The sequence below is a fragment of the Nicotiana sylvestris genome, chromosome 11 (assembly GCF_000393655.2).
Source record: "Nicotiana sylvestris chromosome 11, ASM39365v2, whole genome shotgun sequence".
Classification (NCBI taxonomy): domain Eukaryota; kingdom Viridiplantae; phylum Streptophyta; class Magnoliopsida; order Solanales; family Solanaceae; genus Nicotiana; species Nicotiana sylvestris.
Genome location: NC_091067.1, coordinates 49,598,938 through 49,618,746, shown reverse-complemented (window position 1 = coordinate 49,618,746; position 19,809 = coordinate 49,598,938). Strand labels below are relative to the sequence as shown.

Genomic DNA, 19,809 nt, shown 5'->3' with positions numbered 1-19,809 from the left:
AATAATAAATTTTTAATTGGATACAAATTGCAAATATATATATATATATATATATATATATATATATGTTAGTACCTAAGTCTAAAATACAAATCAATACAATATGTCGATAGACAAAACATATCAATAGACAACGTGGTAGAGTGAAATTGAGTAATTCATGCTTCATATCATAAATTACTCAATTCACTTTACCATGATATATATATATATATATATATATATATATATATATATATCACTCACCGCAAAGGGCTAGCAAGTACCTTTTTCTCTAATAAAGGTTATCATTATTATAATTGCCCCAAAAAAAGAAAGTATCCCTATTTCTATTATTATCTCTTTTATGTCCTTGCACTGTGACTCCACTAATCAGTAGAGCAATGAGTACAGATATCGTGCGTCGAAGGCTAACCTCCACAGTGAATTATCAATAAGTGCAATTCGTATCGATCTTGTCCTCGTAGTTCATTTGGTTATTAATTATTATCATGACTAAAATTTTCCTTTTTTTTAATGTTAAATGGAAATTGACCTCATTATCAGTGTGGAAATCTATAACAGTATTATACATGCAAAAGTAAAAAAGTGAAGAAGAGAGTACTTAAGTATTAATATATTTGGCTTAATGAGTAGCATATTAGTTCCAATCTGCCCTTTGAGCCTATTTGGAAATTGCGTTCTTTCACCACCAACTGATATAGGCGGGCAATCTAAATATAAATATCCAATGTTGAGGACATCATAAAAATTGATTAAATTGAGGACTAAATTAGTTCAAATTTCCAAACCCTAGGGACTAAATTGTTATTTACTCTTTCTCTAAAAGACAATCTTACTTTAGAGTTCAAAGAAATTTATAATTTCATCTTTTCCACATTTATCTTGAAACATAAAAAGAAAGAGAAAAGAATAAATAGAAAAGTCCGCTTTGTATGATTGCTTTGACTGATGATTGGGGTCTCTACTTCAAGAAGAACAATAAGATTATGATTACTTGAAACGGCGGATGTGGGAGTATGTCTCCCCATGATAGAGAAATACAATGATTTCATCTTTGTAAAATATGAAGACGAGATAATGAACTTAAAGACTTCTTTGGGACGTGAGAGAAAAATTAAAATTTCTTTGTATGATAGGAGAATGATTGTACAATAGCTGGACATCGACAATTATTAACTCTTACTTGGTTTAATTTTATTATATCCTTCATTTTTCTATTCTTTTCTTTTTAATTATCTCTTCCTTTTCCTTTTCTTCTTTGACAGTACATACAATTGTTGTATTTCTCGTTCGCAATATAATGATCAAAATACTTCCTTTATTGACTACAAATTTTAAAGCTTGAAACAATTGGTAAGAGAACTGAGAAAGCATATGAACGAACGATAGCAATAACTATTTATTGGATTTGAAATATTAATAAGGTCATCTATTTTCGAACATAATCAACAGCATCTCACTGAAACTTGCTACGGTTAGAACCACTCAAAGTGCACATCTAAACTTTGTATTGTCTTAATTATTCCCTCTGAACTTGAATATTCATATTATTTACCCCCTTACTAACCTCACCCGATGGAGGTGAGAGCCACACGTTGCCCCGTGGAATTTTCTAACGTGGCATTTCTTAAAAAATAAAATATGCTTTTTTACCTTTCTAAATTGATTAATTTTTTGGATCATCTTGCATACATTGAAAATTTATCAAATTAGTGCATAAATGTTTTTGGACTAGGCCTCTACAAGATGAGCATATTAGGGTTACTGGGTGGCTACTCCACCTAAACCCTAATACATGCTTACAAAAAGGGCTACATATGTCCTTCAAAAACCATCTCAGCAATTTCATAAACTCTCCGAATATGCACAAAGAAATCAAATATACGATTTCTGAAATTCCACAAAACTCTTTAAATATTCATTAAGAGGTCAAAGACATGTCAAATATGTCTTTCAGTTTTAGCAACATTCAAGATCCAAATGTAGTGTTGCTACATGCTTCTTGATCATCAAATACATCAAGGAGATGCATATTGTCACGACCCAAACTGATGGGCCGCGACGGGTGTCTGAGTCCTATATGTCAAACACCCCTAAGCATGCGTCTAAGATATGAACATGAATAACATCTGCTGCATTACGAATTAACATACGTGAAAGAAACCTACCATCAAGGCATATGTACGTATACATCCAGAATACAGTGGGCGAGCCGGCAAGGCTGCTATAGACAACTATACATCTAAAACTGAAAGTCGACAAGGCCACATACAATCCAACTAGACATACTTTCCACAGACCTCTAACAGAAACATAACTGTACAAAGACGGGACTGAGCCACGTCATACCCATATACATATATATATATATATATACAAACGTATCGTACCAAAATCAAAAGCAGCTCCGGATCAAATAGAGCACGTCAACTCTCGCTGATCATGAATCCTAAGAAGGGGGACCGTCAGCTTGCCTACCTGCACCTGCAGGCATGAAACGCAAGCCCCGTAAAATAGGGCGTCAGTACGAAAAATGTACTGAATATGTAATACAAGGAAATTAGTACGTGAAAGACATAGATGAAACATGGAATATAGAAACACGTCTTTAAATCTGAATAACTTTATAAATTCTAAATCATTTATAATCACATACACGTGCATATAAATATCGTGTCATGCATAGGTATGGGTTTACATTATATCATCATGCCGCTGAGGGCATCCCATCATATCATCTCGGCCACTGTGGTCAACATCATCAACATATACCAACTAATCAAGTGGTAGTGCGTATATAACGCCGTAACCTTTTCCCATATCCCATATACATATATTTACATATATACGTGTATATAACGCCATCTGGTCAGGGGTCAATGCACATGTATAAATGAGTGAAATGCATGAAAAATACGTAATAATCTCAATATTCCTTCCGGATAAAAAATTTCAACTGTGTATTATTCTGAGACCCATGAACAAAAGATAACAATTTTTCATGGTGAATAAAGAACATAGACACCCCTACTATTTCTATGAATAGAATAATTTATGGAAAGTGTGTGTTTGCTCGTTTCTTCAGTATCATATGGACCATGCCAAAAGAAAGAAGGGACGGCCTTAACATAGCTGTTCCTGGAACTATTTGAACGAACCTGCTTCTGCGAAATATGGACAAAATTCTGCTTTGAAATTTTGAAACGAAATTTGGTTGCTCTTTGAAATTTCAATCAAAATGTTGGCTTGGATTTGAAATTTGGACGAATTGATTCTGCTTCTCACGTCTTTGGTTTGAAAACAAATACGGAATGTGCTTTCTTTTAGTGAATTGCTTACTAAGTTTTCCTAGATAATGATAAGTCTTGTTTGCTAAGACTTTAAGTCATGTCTTGGTTGATTTCATAAGAAGCCATCTGGCAAAAGTGACTACTTAGTCATTTCTAATTTTGTGGCTTTCTGCCACGTTTGGGGGGGGGGTTATTTTATTATTATTTTTATCCACTTATTAGTTAACCGGGTAATGTGTTGTTACACGGTAATTAATCAATTACCACAAATTACTTAAAATTCTATTTATTTTTAAAATACTTCATATATACTTTATATATTATGCTACCGTGGTCATATGGTTCCTTGCATGGTACTAGTTCATAATTATCGGGTATTATCGCTCGACCCGTATTTTATTTCAAATTGGCCACTTTCAATGAAACTCGTTTTCTTTAATCCGTGTACCCTTTTATCCTTCATATCACTTATTTATCGCTTGTTATAAATAGCCTAAATACGTTAACGTCAGGATGATTTCATCCCCGAGTCTACGTCAATTGACCGAAGACGAAACTTTTAACGTACGAAAATGCGAGATGTAACATCATTCCCCCCCTTAGAATCATTCGTCCTCGAATGTTTAACTCCCCGTGATCTATGTATCGTTTGGCAGGGTCACCTATGTAATAACACCACTACCAATTCTCCTCGTAGAAGCTTAATCACCCAACACCACACAGGACCACAATTATGAATAACGACCATAGCCTCACACGAACAACGACAATAGCCAATAAAGGAATATGTACACGTACCTTATGATTATGATGTCTCAGTCGGACCCTTCTCTGGAGGAGGAAATAAGTAGGGATATTTAGACTTTATGTCTTCCTCGGTCTCCCAAGTCATTTCCTCCACATTGTTCCTCCAATGGACTTCTGTAATATAGATACGTGAAAACCCGAATGGACAGACTCCAATTTCGAGGGCAATTCTAACTCATAAGCTACTTTTCTCACTCTATGAATGATCTTATAAGGCCCAATATACCGTGGGCTTAGTTTGCCTTTCTTGCCAAACCTCATCACACACTTCATAGGCGACACCTTTAAGAATACCCAGTCATCAACCCCGAACTCTAAATCTCGTCGTCGCACATCGGAATATGACTTTTGATGACTCTGAGCTATAAATAGTCGATCCCAGATAAGCTTTACTTTTTCTAGGGCTTGCTGAACCAGGTCTGGCTCATATAATCCAGATTCTCCAACATCAAACCACCCTATGGGCGACCTACACTTCCGTCCGTAAAGAGTTTCGTATAGAGCCATCTGAATATTGGAATGGTAACTATTATTATATGCGAACTCAATAAGCGACAGATGATCATCCCAGCTACCTTTGAAGTCTATTACACAAGCTCGTAACATATCCTCTAGTGTCTGTATAGTACAATCAGTCTGTCCATCTGTCTGGGGATGAAATGTCATACTAAGACTTACTTGAGTCCCCAATCCTTTTTGGAAGGACCTCTAGAAGTTAGCTGTAAATTGAGCTCCTCTATCCGAGATAATAGATACAGGGACACCATGCAGCCGTACTATCTCCTTGATATAAAGCCTCGCATAATCCTCTGAGGAATATGTAGTTCTAACGGGCAAAAAATGGGCTAACTTTGTAAGCCTATCCACAATCCCCCATATCGAATCAAACTTACGCTGGGTACGAAGTAAGCCTACAATGAAGTCCATATTGATTACATTCTATTTCCAAGTCAGAATCTTCATAGCTTGCAATAACCCATCGGGTTTTTGATGCTCAATTTTAACCTGCTGATAGTTAGGACACTGAGTAACAAACTCTGCTATATCCTTTTTCATTCCATCCCACCACTACACTTCCCTGATATCATGATACATCTTTGTTGCTCCTAGATGGATAGAATAATGAGAATACTGAGTTTCTCCCATAACCTGCCAACGCAACCCTGTAAAATTAGGCATACATAATCACCCTTGATATCCGAGGACCCCATATTCTGTAATTTCAAATGGTGTCTTCTCCTTCTGAAGAATGGTATCCCTATAATGAACTAGCATAGGATCCTCGTACTGGCGTTCCTTTACTTCAGTTACTAAAGAGGATGTTGCCGTATTCTGAAGAGTAATTCCAATGTCGCATGAGTCCAGTAACCAAACTCCAAGACTAGCTAGCTGATGAACCTCATGGGCTATTCCCATCTTTTCTGGCTGTAAATATGACATGCTACCCATAGATCTACGGCTGAGGGCGTTGGCTACTACGTTCTCCTTCCCAGGATGGTATAAAATATCAACGTCATAGTCTTTAAGTAGCTCCAACCATCTCCTTTGACGTAGATTCAATTCCTTTTGCTTGAAGATGTACTGGAGGCTCTTATGATCCATATAGAAGTCAACATGAGCGCCATATAAGTAGTGTCTCCATATCTTTAGTGCATGAATCACCACGGCTAAATCTAAATCGTGGGTCGGGTAGTTCTTCTCATGCTTTCTTAGTTGTCTAGAAGCATAAGCCACAACCTTACCATGTTGTATCAGCACACAACCCAATCCAATGCCTCAAGTGTTGCAATAGATAACATAACCATTGGTCACTTCTGGGAGAGTTAGAACCAGTGCTGAAGTTAATCTGTCTTTTAATGCTTGAAAACTCCGTTCACAAGCATCAGTCCATTGAAACTTTGCTCCTTTCTGAGTCAACTTTGTCAAAGATGCTGAAAGGGAAAAAAATCCTTCCACAAATCTCCTATAATAGCCTGTCAAACCGAGAAAGCTACGAACCTCCGTCGGTGTTGTGGGTCTAGCTTAACTCTTTACTGCCTCAATCTTTTGTGTATCCACCCGGATACCTTCACCCGAAATGATATGCCCAAGGAAAGTTAGAGTTCAACCAGAATTCACATTTAGAAAATTTTGCATACAACTTCCCTTCTTATAGAACTCTGAGCATAGAATACAGATGATTAGCATGCTCATCCTATGAACGAGAATACACCAATATATCATCGATAAATACAATTGCGAATAGATCTAAAAACGCCTAAACACACTGTTCATCAAATCCATGAATACTGCTGGGGCATTGGTCAGATCGAATGACATAACTCGAAACTTAAAGTGCCCATATTTAGTCCTGAATGTTGTCTTTGGAATATCTTCATCCTTAACCCTTACCTGATGGTACCCGAACCTCAAGTCTATCTTTGAAAAACACTTGGCACCTTGCAATTGATCGAATAAATCATCAATTCTCGGGAGCGAGTACTTATTCTTGATTGCCACCTTATTCAGTTGCCTATAATCAATACAAATTCGTAAGGAACCATCTTTCTTCTTCACAAACAAAACAGGTGCTCCTCACGGTGACGTACTAGGTCTGATAAAGCCTTTTTCAAGTAAGTCCTTTAGTTGTTCATTTACCTCTTTCAACTCTGCGGGGGCCATTCTATAGGGAGGAATAGATATTGGATGAGTATCTGGTAGTAGGTCAATAGAAAACTTAATTTCTTGCTCTGGCGGGAGACCCGGAAGCTCATCGGGGAAAACATCGGGAAACTCATTCACCACAGGAATAGACTGAATGGTTGGTGACTCTACTTCCACATCCTGAATCCGAACTAAGTGATAAATACAACCCGTTCAGATTATTTTCCTTGCCTTGAGATAGGAAATAAATCTAGCTCTCAGCGATGCCGTGTTACATTTCTACTCCAAAACAGGCTCCTCTGGAAATTGAAATCAGATAATCTTTGATCTACAATCAATGTTGGCATGACAATAAGACAAGCAATCCATACCCATTATAACATCAAATTCTACCATATCTAACTCGATTAAGTCTACTATGGTAGGTCGACCATGAACTATTATTATACAACCCCTGTATACTTGCTTAGCTATCACCGAGTCCCCAACAGGTGTAGATACCTCAAAAGGTTTGACCAATTCAGGTTTTATTACAAACTTACCAACAACTAGCGAGTAACGTATGATAAGTGGAACTTGGGTCAATCAGTGCATATACATCATATGAGGAGACTGATAATTTACCTGTAACAACATCAAGCGATGACTCCTGGTCCTGTCATACTTCCAATGCATAAATGTGGTTCTAAGGGATGCTCGAGCTAGATGCTCTGCCTCTGCCTCTATCACGACTGATTGGTGCTTGGGGACCTTGCCCAGGGGAGCGTACTGATGATGACGAACCATCTGCAGATTCCAAAGGCTGAGTTATGCTTGCATAACCTCTCATCGGACAATCCCTAACATGGCCCGAATAACTACAAGTATAACAAACACCTAACCCCATACGACACTGCCAGGTATGCTGCTTACCACAGTGAGCACATCATGGCAAGGGTGGCCTCATCTGATTTAACTCACCCCTATACTGAGAACCTGAGGCCCTAAAATTTTAACCAGACCCTAAATATGAAGAACGATCAAATCTCTTACCGCCAAACTAAGGGGGCGCACTAGCCGAGGGCTGGGATGGATACCTTGAGTACTGCTGCCTCTGACCACTTCGAAACTTACCAGAAGGACTCGAAGACCTCACTCTCTTATTCTGGGTCCTATCATGCTCACGATCGGTCCTCTATTTCTATTTACACTCTTCTACCCCCTAAGCGTATGCCTGAATACGAGAAATATCCATGTCTGGTTGAAGTGAGACCGACATACAATTGTTAAGAAAGTAAGGCTCTAATACCATCATGAACCGGTGAACCTGATCCTCCATATTAGATACAATAGTGGGAGCATACCTAGCCAACGAATCAAACTGAAGACTGTACTCCCGAACACTTATGTTACCTGCCGAAGGGTCAAGAACCTATCCACTCTGGCCTGTCTAAGCTTTGGTGGAAGATAATGACAAAGAAAATATTCTATAAACTCCTGCCATACCGCTGGATGGGAATCTTCACCTCTAGACAATTCTCAAGACTCATACCAATTAACTGCAACATCTCAAAGTCTATAGGAAGCTAGCTCAACTGACTCAGTCACAGTGTCCTTCATTACCCGTAACGTCCTCTGCACTCTATCAATAAATACTTGAGGGTCCTTATTTGGATCTGCTCCAATGAATACCGGAGGGTCTAAATTAATAAAGTCACGAACCCTTGCACTCACTGACCTATCTGCATGACCAATACCTACTTCCTGATGCCGAGCCTGCGCGGCTACTAATTGGGTCAATAACTGAATAACATCTCTCATCTCCTAACCCGGTGCATCTGGCTGAGGTGTTGAATGTACAGGGGTGGGCGCTGGAGCTGGTGCCCCTCGGAGCTCTTCTGGAAAGGGCGGGGTATGTGAAGTTTGAGATGTAATCTCACCATGAGACTCTCCCCGAGCCCTGGTAACTCGTGGCGCTCGACTAGTAGTCTCACCATCCACAGACATTCCCTTCTGGGCGGTCGTACTCTTTGGAGGCATCGCTGAAAATATAACTTATCGTTAGGAACATGAATTCTTGTATCGCACGATCTGAGATAAAAAGAGAGGATAACATCCTATATGTCCTGTAGCCTCCTATTTATAAGTGTGGAGCACGATACACCCATAAACAAGACTCTACTAGACACAGTCTGTAGACAACCCTAGGACAGAACTGCTCTGATACCACTTTTGTGAGGACCCAAACCAATGGGCCGTGACGGGTGCCTGAGTCCTACCTATCAAACACCCTTAAGCATACGTCTAAGATATGAGCCTGAATAACATCTGCTGCATTACGAAATTAACATACGTGAAGGAAACCTGCCATCAAGGCATATGTACGTATACATGCAGAATATAGTGGGCGAGTCGGCAAGACTGCTATAAACAATTATATATCCAAAACTGAAAGCCGACAAGGACACATGCAACCCAACTAGACATACCGTCCACAGACCTCTAACATAAACATAATTGTACAAAGATGGGACTGAGCCATGTCATACCCATATACATATATATATACAAACGTATCGTACAAAAATCAAAAGCAACTCCAGATCAAATGGAGCACGCCAACTCTCACTGATCAAGGGTCCTAAGAAAGGGGACTTGTCAGCTTGCCTACCTACACCTACGGGCATGAAACGCAGGCCCCGAGAAATAGGGTATTAGTACAAAAAATGAACTAAGTATGTATGGCGTGGAAATTAGTACGTGAAAAACATAGATGAAACATGGAATATAGAAACACGTTTTTAAATCTGAATAACTTTATAAATTCTGAATCATTCATAATGTCATGCACATGCGTATAAATGTCACGCCATGCATAGGTATGGATGTACATTATATTATCAAGCCACTGGGGGCATCCCATCATATCGTCTCAGCCACTGTGGGCAACATCATCAACATATACCAGTTGATTAGGTGCTGGTGCATATATAACGCCGTCAACCTTTTATCCCATATACATATATTTAAATATATACGCGTATATAATGCCATCTGGTCATGGGTCAATGCACATGTATAAATGACTGAAATGCATGAAAAATACGTAATAGTCTCAATATTCCTTCGGGATAAATTTTTTCAACTGTGTATTATTCTGAGACCCATGAACAGAAGATAATAATATTTTTCATGGGGAATCAAGAACATAGACACCCCTACTATTTCTATGAATAAAATAATTTATGAAAACTGTGTGTTTGCTTATTTCCTCAGTATCATATGGACCATGCCAACAGAAAGAAGGGAGGGCCATGACATACATGTTCCTGGAATTATTTGAACGAATCTGCTTCTGCATAATATTGACAAAATTCTGCTTTGAAATTTTGAAACGAAATTTGGTTGCTCTTTGAAATTTCAATCGAAATGTTGGCTTGGATTTGAAATTTGTACGAATTGATTTTGCTTCTCACGTCTTTGGTTTGAAACCAAATACAGAATGTGCTTTCATTTAGTGAATTGCTTACTAAGTTTTCCTAGATAATGATAAGTCTTATTTGCTAAGACTTTAAGTCATGTCTTGGTTGATTTCATAAGGAGCCATCTGGCAAAAGTGACCACTTGGTCATTTCCAATTTGTGGCTTTTTGCCATGTTGGGGGGTATTTTATTAAATTTTTTATCCACTTATTAGTTAACCGGGTAATGTTCGGTTACCCGGTAATTAATCAATTACTACAAATTACTTAAAATTTTATTTATTTTTAAAATACTGCATATATACTTTATATATTATACTACCGTGGTCATATGGTATCTTGCATGGTACTAGTTCATAATTATCGGGTATTATCGCTATCGCGTATTTTATTCCAAATCGGCCACTTTCAACGAAACTCATTTTCTTTAATCCGTGTAACTCTTTATCCTTCATAACACTTATTTATCGCTTGTTAGAAATAGCGTAAATACGTTAACGTCAGGATGATCTCATCCCCGAGTCTACGTCAATTAACCGAAGACGACACTTTTTACGTACGAAAACGCGATATGTAACACATATCATCCTACATTCGAGAAATATGCCACTAAGGCCCTAGAATTACAGATAACAAATCGAAGAGAATACCCAAGGGATAAACAAAGTTGTAACATGTAGTTTATATCAATAAAATCTTTTTTTCTTTATAGTTGTTTGTGATTATAGTTTTAAGTTTCTGCTCTAAGGAAATGTATTGCAAACAAATATTTGTAGACACTAAAATATTAACGGGTCGAACGGGGTTGACTTTACTACTTTTCAGTTGACAGCGTCGGCATACAGGTGGTGGCAGACTTATGAGGCAGTAGGCTAGCAATCGCAACGCCATTTACATGGTCCCAGCTCTTAGATCTTTTCTTGGAGAAGTTTATCCCACAGACCTATAGCGAGTTCGATCATTTGCACTATGGGGGTATGACCATGAGTTGGTATGATATGCATTTAATAGAGTTATCCCACAATGTAGATCCATTGGTTTCCACTAATAGAGAGATAGAGAGTCCGTAAATTTGTCGAAGGACTCACCCACAACCTCATATTGGGATAACATAGAAGATGGACACCGAGACTATATTTTATCAGGTTGTGGAGATTGCTAGGAGGTTAGAGCGTATTCGCGGGTAGGAGAGGGAGTATAGGGGGCTAAGAGGCATCGTGTCCCGGCGGACTTTGTGGCTTCTACTCTATGGTTTATGCCCGTCATGGTAGATGCTTTGTCAGTCAACCAATTTAGTCCGCACTTCAGGTTTTATGTAGTGCTCCAGCTAGCCATAGATTTTAGAGCACTCATACCATGTTGTCATCCTTTAGTCCACCTCCTAAATAGGGTTCTCACAGCTAGTATTCTAGTCATCCAGAGCAGACACAGTTCCATCAGCTATGTCATCAGAGAGGTTGTTTTAAATGTGGTGATACTAGGCACACAATGAGAGATTATACTAGGCTTTGGACAAGTGTACCTCAACAGGGTACTCAGGCCATAATTCTCACTGCAGATGCCACTCCAACTGCATAGCCACCTAGAGGTGGAGTGTTACACTCTACGTTTTTACCCACCCATGAAGTTGAAGATGGATGGGTTTCGCATCTAGCATAACAAGTCAGTTGGCAACACGCTAGTGGGACAAAAAGGTGATTACATTTCACCAAATTGCGCCAGTTGCCCTACCAGGCCCACTGGCCGGTGGGGGGCGACCCATTTTGCACTCAAAGCGATGGAGTTCTTAGATTTGGTATAAAATGAAATAAAATTTTCTTTTTTTTTACATTCTACACAATATTACAATCTTTAGTTTTCCCAAGAACGCTCCCACAAAAACTCTTTCTAAGAACTCCTAAACGATTTAAGGTATAATCAAAGGCAAAGCTAGCAGAATTTAATGTAAAGAATCTCACAATCATCACTGGGTCATTTTGTCTTCTTGTTATATCAATTTTGAGGTTTCTTGAAAGTGAAGATAATAACCATAGAACGGTAAGAACCCAGAAAGAGTAGCTAGTTCTTCAAAAAGGTATGTAAGACAACCTTCTTTCGTGGCATGACTTGATGTAAGCGTTTCCTTCTAAATGATCCTTATGTTGTAAGCCTAAACTGTTTTAATACTTTTTTGATGACGTTGTTCATATTCTTATATGTTTTTAATCGGTGACATTTTCTTTCATGTCTGAGATGTTCCCAGATGGTATTTTGAGGCTGGAAAGTGTGATTCATTCAGAGTTTAATATTGATATCTCTTGAAATTGATCTTTCATTGCACTTATACACACACACACACACACACACATATATATATATATATATATAAGTTTTTTACTCTATCGAGTCGTGCTATAGTCGATCGGGTATGATACCTATTGTGCAACCACTGACCAGTTAGGTGTGATGAGATATGATGTGAAGTGTTTACCGAGCCTTTGGGTGGCTGGGTATGATGATGTGTGTTAAGGCTACCAAGTACTCTTGAGGACAATATGGAGTCTTGTTGAGGCCGGGTACACTCGAGTCCTCTTTTGGCCAAGTACGACCGAGTATTCTTGAGGTTGGATACGACGAGTCTTATTGATGTTGGGTACAATCCTCTTAAATCATAGTATGGAGGGATACGGGATGCGTGACGTGATATTACCGAGTCCTGTTGAGGCCTGGTACGTTGAGTTTGGTTGAGGCCGGGTATAGCCGATACCTCACGAAGCCGAGTACGATGTGATGAAGACATAAGACTTTATCAAGTCCTCTCTGAGGCTTAGTACAATATGATATGATATGCCCTAAAAAGTGGTTGCACATGATATGAGATGATATTGCCCAAAGAGTGGTTGAATAATATTATATTTACTGCATAGCTCCACTGAGTGGCTTAACTTTTACAAAACCTGCATGCACTTATGATTCATGGTTACTGCAGTGTATGCCTATGGTGACTTATTTTCGGTGTTCAGGTTGAAATTGTGTATTCATATCTTTTATTTTATGTCTTAGGTTTACCTACATTATCCACCTTACATATTTAGTACATCATTCCTACTGACGCCCTTTTTCTTCTGGGTGTTGTGTTCATGCCCATAGGTACAGATAGACCTGGTGACATCCCTCCTCAATAGGGTTCTCATTCCTGGTATTGGTTATCGCACTACACTTCTCTGGAGTAGGTGTACATAAGTCGATAGGTACTGAAGGATATGTTTCAGCCATGTTGGGTACAGTGGGGTCCTGTCCTGACCAAGTTATGTAATATGGCACTCTTAGAGGCTTGCAGACTAGTGTCCGATGTGTATGTAAATGGTTGTTATCACTCTATTGACAACAGTCGTGTATATATATAAAAAAATGTTGAAAGTTTATTTTGCAATCAGTTGTGAACATTTTAATTTTTTGTACTATACTAGGAGGCCTTATTGGCCCAGATTTCAGGTTGAAGGGTATAAGTATGGACATTGGTTCGCACGGGCTATTGGGCGTCGTGTGCCTGTTGTACCTCCCGAGTTTAGGGGGTGACAAACTTGGTAGCAAAGCAGGTTTTTCCTAGGAAATTCTGCAAACTGTATCTAGTTGAGTCTTATTTATGGGTATGTCATGCACCATACTTATAAATATGAAGCTACATGATATTTAGGATGGATACCTTTCTTTCTAATCTAGATCATGCAATAGAGTTGAGTCGTAAGTGCCCCCTTTATAATCCTCATCCTGTTTATGTTCATAGAGATGCCTACTACGAGAAGTCAGGCGATTGTTCAGAGATTAGATGAAGATTTAGGGGAGGGTACCAGTTGGGTGCCACCTGCCCAAACAGATCAATGTGAACCTCATGATGAGGCTGATACTCAGGTTTCGGGGGGCATCACCACTACCCTGCAACAACATAGAGAAACTAACATAGTCCCAATTCATCCCCTGGTTGCTCCTGACTGGGATTTCAATATGAGAAGCACAGTGCAGTTGTTGACTCCGTTAGTAGCTTCTCGAGCCCAGCGTCAGGAAGCTAGTACCTCAGATAGAATGGTCAACGCGCAAGGGTTCGAGATTTTGTTAACCTAGAGCCCCCCCCCCAGAACTTTTTAGATCAGATGTAGCAGACTTTTTGATTTATGCATGCCGCTGATACTGAGTCTATAAATATTTCTTCTTATAGATTGTGGGATGTTGTGGTGAGGTGGTATGAAACTTCGGAACAAACTAAGGGACCTCTTGCCCACTAGCAGGATGGATGGAGTTTTCTATGACATTTCTACAACAGTATTTTCTTGTTGAGCTCTGTTGAGTCTGACAAGATAGATTCTTATGGTTGGAGCAAGGTAATATGAGTGTTCGAGAGTACAGTATGCAATTTAACTCCTTGTCTAGGTATGCTCCTACAGTTATGGCTAAAATGAGTGCTCGAGTACATCGATTTGTGGGTGGTTTGAGACCACATTTGATTTACCAGTGTACCTCTATTTCTCCGAATCTGATAATGGACATTGCTCGTATTCAAGACTATACAAAGAACTTGGAGAATTATAAGAGGCAACAACGAGCCGCCTGATAGCATGATCAGAGCCAGCATAAGAGAACCCGGTCTATATGTGATACTAGAGAGTTTTGAGGTGGGTTTAGGCCTCCATTTTCTAGGCATGCATTTTTCTTAGCAGCCAGTGCACCATTACAATTCCAGAGGTAACGTCGTGATCGGACCACTTATTCCGATCTACGTCAGTATTTCTGAGGACATGATTCACAATATAGTGGAAATTCTAGTAGGATGCGAACCTTTGTACCGTATTGTGGCCGATGTTGTAGGACCCATTTTGGGAAATGTTATCAAGGTTTGGACTTATGTTATTCATGTGGGTAACCCGACCACATTATGATTTTTTTCCCGGTGAAAGATGGGAGCAGTATGATACGGCCAACGGGATTTGTAGAAGCTTCTTCTTCATCAGCATGTCCTCATGAGCAAGGCATACAACCATCGATTGGAAGAGGTAGAGGTAGAGGTGGAGTGTCTAGCTCAAGCGGACAATAGAATCGCATATATGCTTGTCAGGTCAACAGGACCTACAGTCATCACCAGATGTGGTTATGGGTATACTATCTGTATTCTCCACTAATGTACATGTTTTGACAGATCCAGGTTCTACTTTGTCATACATCACTCTATTTGTTGCTGATAAATATGGTAAAGAAACTGAATTATTATGTCAACCATTTGTAGTGTCTACGTCCATTAGTGAGTCTGTGATAGTTATATGGATATATCGAGGGATATGATGTAATCATTTATGATTGTTAGACCTGAGTTGATATCAATGGATTAGAGATGGTAGAATTCGATGTCATTATGGGAATGTCTGGCTTCGTATTATGCTAATGTGGATAACTGAGCAAAGTTCATTCACGTTAATTTTCCAGGAATGCCCGTCATTAAATGGAATGGTAATGTTGCAACACCCAAAGCAAAGTTTATTTCTTACCTTAAGGCTCGATAGATGATCTCGAAATGATGCATCTATCATTTAGTGAGAGTGCAGAACGCGGAGGCAAGGCCTCTATCCCTCGGTCGGTCCCAGTTGTTAATGAATTTCTCAATGAGCTCCTGGGTATCCCTCCCAAGAGGGAAATCGAGTTTGTTATCAATGCATTTCTCGATACTCAACCGATATCTATTCCTTCATATAGGATGGCCCCTACTGAATTGAAGGAATTCAAAGGTCAATTGAAATATCTTCTAGATGAAGGCCCAAGCCAGTACTTCCCCGTGGGTGCCTCAATATTATTTGTTGAAAAGAAAGATGGTTCATTGAGGATATGCATTGATTATCAACATATGAACAAGGTAACTGTTAAAAACAAGTATCAGCTTCCAAGGATTGACCACCTATTTGACCAATTGCAAATGCTAGGTGTTTTTCGAAGATCGATCTCAGATTTTGGTGTTATCAGTTAAGAGTCAAGGAAGTAGATGTTACGAAGACAACCTTTTGGAGCTGATATTGCCATTATGAGTTTCTCATTATGTCCTTTGGCCTAACCAATGAACAAACGAATTTAATGGATCTGATGAATCTAGTGTTCAAGCCATTTTTGGATATCTTTGTGATCGTATTTATTGATGATATTTTGGTGTATTCTCGATCCAAAGCTGAACATGCAGAGATTTTGCGAATGGTGTTATGCACACTCCAAAATCGTTAGTTGTACGCTAAATTCTCCAAATGGAGTTCTAGTTGAATTCAGTGGATTTTCTTGGGCATATAGTATCGGATAAGGACATTAAGGTCGATAATCAAAAGATCAAGAAGTTAAGAATTGGTCAATGCCCAAAACTCCTATGGAGGTGCATAGTTTCTTGGATTTAGGTGGTTTCTATCGAAGGTTTGTAGAAAAGTTTTCTTCTATTGCCACTCCATTAACAAAGTTGAAGCATAAGGCATCTAGATTCCAAAGGAATGATATTTTTGAAAGGAGTTTCCAAGAGTTAAAGACTAGATTAACCTCAGCATCTATTTTAGCTCTTCCCTAAGGTTCAGAAGGTTATGTTATATATTGTGACGCTTCTAGAGTGGGGTTGGGCAGTGTTTTGATGCAACATGGTAGAGTTGTTTCCTATGCATCATGACAACTACGAAAACACGAGCAGAATTACCCAACTCATGAGCATGAGTTAGTGGCTGTTATATTTGCTCTAAAATATATAGTGTCACTATCTACATAGATTTCATGATATTTATAGGTCATAAGAGTTTGCAATACATATTCAAGTAAAAAGAATTGAATTTGAGATAGCAAAGGTAACTTGAATTGTTGAAGGACTATGATGTTGATATTCTATACCACCCTAGTAAAGCAAATGTTATGGCTGATGCATTAAGTCAAAAATTCATGGGCATGCTGAGGCATGTGGAAATAGATAAGTGGGAATTAACTACGGATCTACACCAGTTGGCCAACTTAAGGATATGATTGCTCGATACCGGTGATGAGTGAGCCATAGTTCAGAATGCTTCCGAGTCCTCGTTAGTTCTCGAAGTAAAGGCATGACAATTTGATGATCTAGTCTTAGAGAAATAAGAGAAAGCATTCCTTTTTAGAAGAAGCAATTGTTCAAGTTAACCAAGGATAAAGTTCATAAATATAAGGGCCTGTTGTGTGTTCCCGATGTCAGGGGACTCTAAGGATAGATAATGGCAGAGTTTCACCAAACACGGTACTCTATTCACTCGGGATCAATCAAAAAGTATCATGACCTTCAATAGCTATACTGGTGGAACGACATGAAGAGGAACATCGCCGAATAAATCGCTCAGTGTCCAAACTGCCAACAAGTTAAGGTTGAATACCAAAAACTAGGATGGTTGCATCAGAATATGGAAATCTCGACCTGGAAATGGGAGATAATCCATATGGATTTTGTTACCAGACTACCAAGTTCTCAGCGGAAATTTGATTCCATATGTGTTATTGTGGATAGACTCACCAAATCAACTCATTTCCTGCCTGTCAAGACCACTTTCTCTACTGAAGATTATGCTAAAATATATATTCAGGAAATAGTTCGACTTCATGGAGTTTTGATTTATATTATATCGGATAGAGGTGCCCAATTTATAGCTCACTTCTAGAATTCATTCCAAAAAGATTTGTGTACGTTGATCAATATTAGCATAGATTTCATCCGCAAAGAGACGGTTAGGCCGAGCACACCATTAGGATGCTTGAGGACATGTTATGAGCCTGAGTTTTAGACTTCAAAGCAATTTAGGAAGATCATTTACCGCTAATTGAGTTTGCTTACAGCTACCATGATAACATTCGGATGACACTATATGAGGCTTTATATGGACGGAAGTGCAGATCTCCTATAGGTTGATTTAAGGTTGGTGAAACAAAATATTTAGGTCTTGATTTGGTGCAATAGGCTATAGAGAAGGTGAAACTGATTCAAGATCAATTATTGACTGCTCAAAGCGGACAAAAATCCTACTCGAATAACTGGCTTCAAGATTTAGAGTTCGATGTGACAAAAAGGTTTGATGCGGTTTGGCAACAAAGGTAAACTAGCTCCTGGTATATCGAATTATTCAGAAAATCGGTCAAGTGGCGTATAAGCTTGAGTTGCCCCCAAAAATTGAGAGCAGTGCATCCGGTATTTCATGTGTCCATGCTTTATATGTTCTTAGATGATCCATCTCGTATTACCCCCATTGAAGATATCCAAGTTATAAAGGACCTATCTAATGAAAAAATTCTAGTGTCTATTCTAGATCATCAAGTTTGCAAGTTGCGAACCAAAGAGGTAGCTTCAGTTAAAGTACTTTGGAGGAACAACAACGTAGAAGAAATGACATGGAAAGCCAAAGAAGAAATAAAATACAAATACCTTTATTTGTTCTATAATGTAGAAGAAAATGTTGAGACTACTGTAGCGGGTACAATTCAAGATACCACGGAGGAAGATTGAAGGATTTGAATTATTGACTGCGATTAAACATTCGAGGACGAATGTTCCGAAGAGGGGTTGATGTCACACTCTGCGTTATCCCCATCCATGAAGTTGAATATGGATGGGTTTGTCATCTAGCACAACCAATCAGACGACGACACGATAGTGGTACAAAAAGGTGATTACATTTCACCAGATTGTGCCAGCTACCCCACCAGGCGTAGTGACCGATAGGGGTGATCCATTTTGTACTCGGAGCGGTGGAGCTTTTAGATTTGATAGAAAATGCAGTACATTTTTCTTCTTTTACATTGTACACAATATTACTAGCTTTAATTTCCCAAGAATGCTCCCAAAAATCTCTTTCTAAGATTTCCTAAATGATTCAAGGCTTAATCAAAGGCGAACCAAGCAGAATTTAACATAAAGAATCTTGTGATCATTACTGAGTCATTTGTCTCTTTGTTATATTGATTTTGAGTTTCCGTGGAAGTGAAGATAATTATCATAGAGGTGTAAGAACCTAGAAAGTGTAGTTAGCTCTTCAAACATGTATGTAAGGCAACCTTCTTTCTTGGTATGACTTGATGTAAGCGTTTCCTTCTAAACGATCCTTATCGTTTAAGCCTAAACTGTTTTATGCCTTTCTTGATGATGTTGTTCATATTATTGCATGTTCTTTACCTGTGACACTTTCTTTCATGTCTGGGATGTTCCCAAATGGTTTTTTATGGTTGGAAAATAATAAGGCCCCGTAAAATTTCTTTCTAAAAATCAGAATATTGTTGTGCCAAGTTAGGATTATTGCGGTTCGAACTTTTTGGATTGAACTGTGCATTAAAAAGTTAAAGGAATTTGCAGAAGTATGCATTTCTGCAGCCCATTAGGTGGCTGTAAATGACTCTACAGGCCGCATAATAGCCGTAGAGTGAGGCAGACTTTTAGGCTAATATTTGATGCCATTTGGCAGCCCCATTATGCGATCGCATACCCATTGTGCGGGCCGCACATTGATCACATATTTGCCTCTGAGATTTGTATGTGTGAGTTCTGCGGTACATTATGCGACTGTAGAATATGTCTGTGAATCGCAAACTAGTCGCAGATCGAGGCAGAAAAAT

At 38.8% G+C, this 19,809-nt stretch overlaps 1 protein-coding gene across 1 annotated transcript; it reads right to left on the bottom strand.

Moving 5' to 3' along the window:
- Window positions 1-5,285: 5,285 nt before the first annotated feature.
- LOC138881018 (uncharacterized) lies at window positions 5,286-8,543 on the bottom strand. Its single transcript, XM_070161210.1, has 4 exons — window positions 8,346-8,543; window positions 7,368-7,398; window positions 5,931-6,031; window positions 5,286-5,837 (listed from the first exon to the last, which is right to left on the bottom strand). Exons 1-4 carry the CDS (start codon window positions 8,541-8,543, stop codon window positions 5,286-5,288), a joined length of 882 nt encoding a protein of 293 aa, XP_070017311.1.
- Window positions 8,544-19,809: the final 11,266 nt, after the last annotated feature.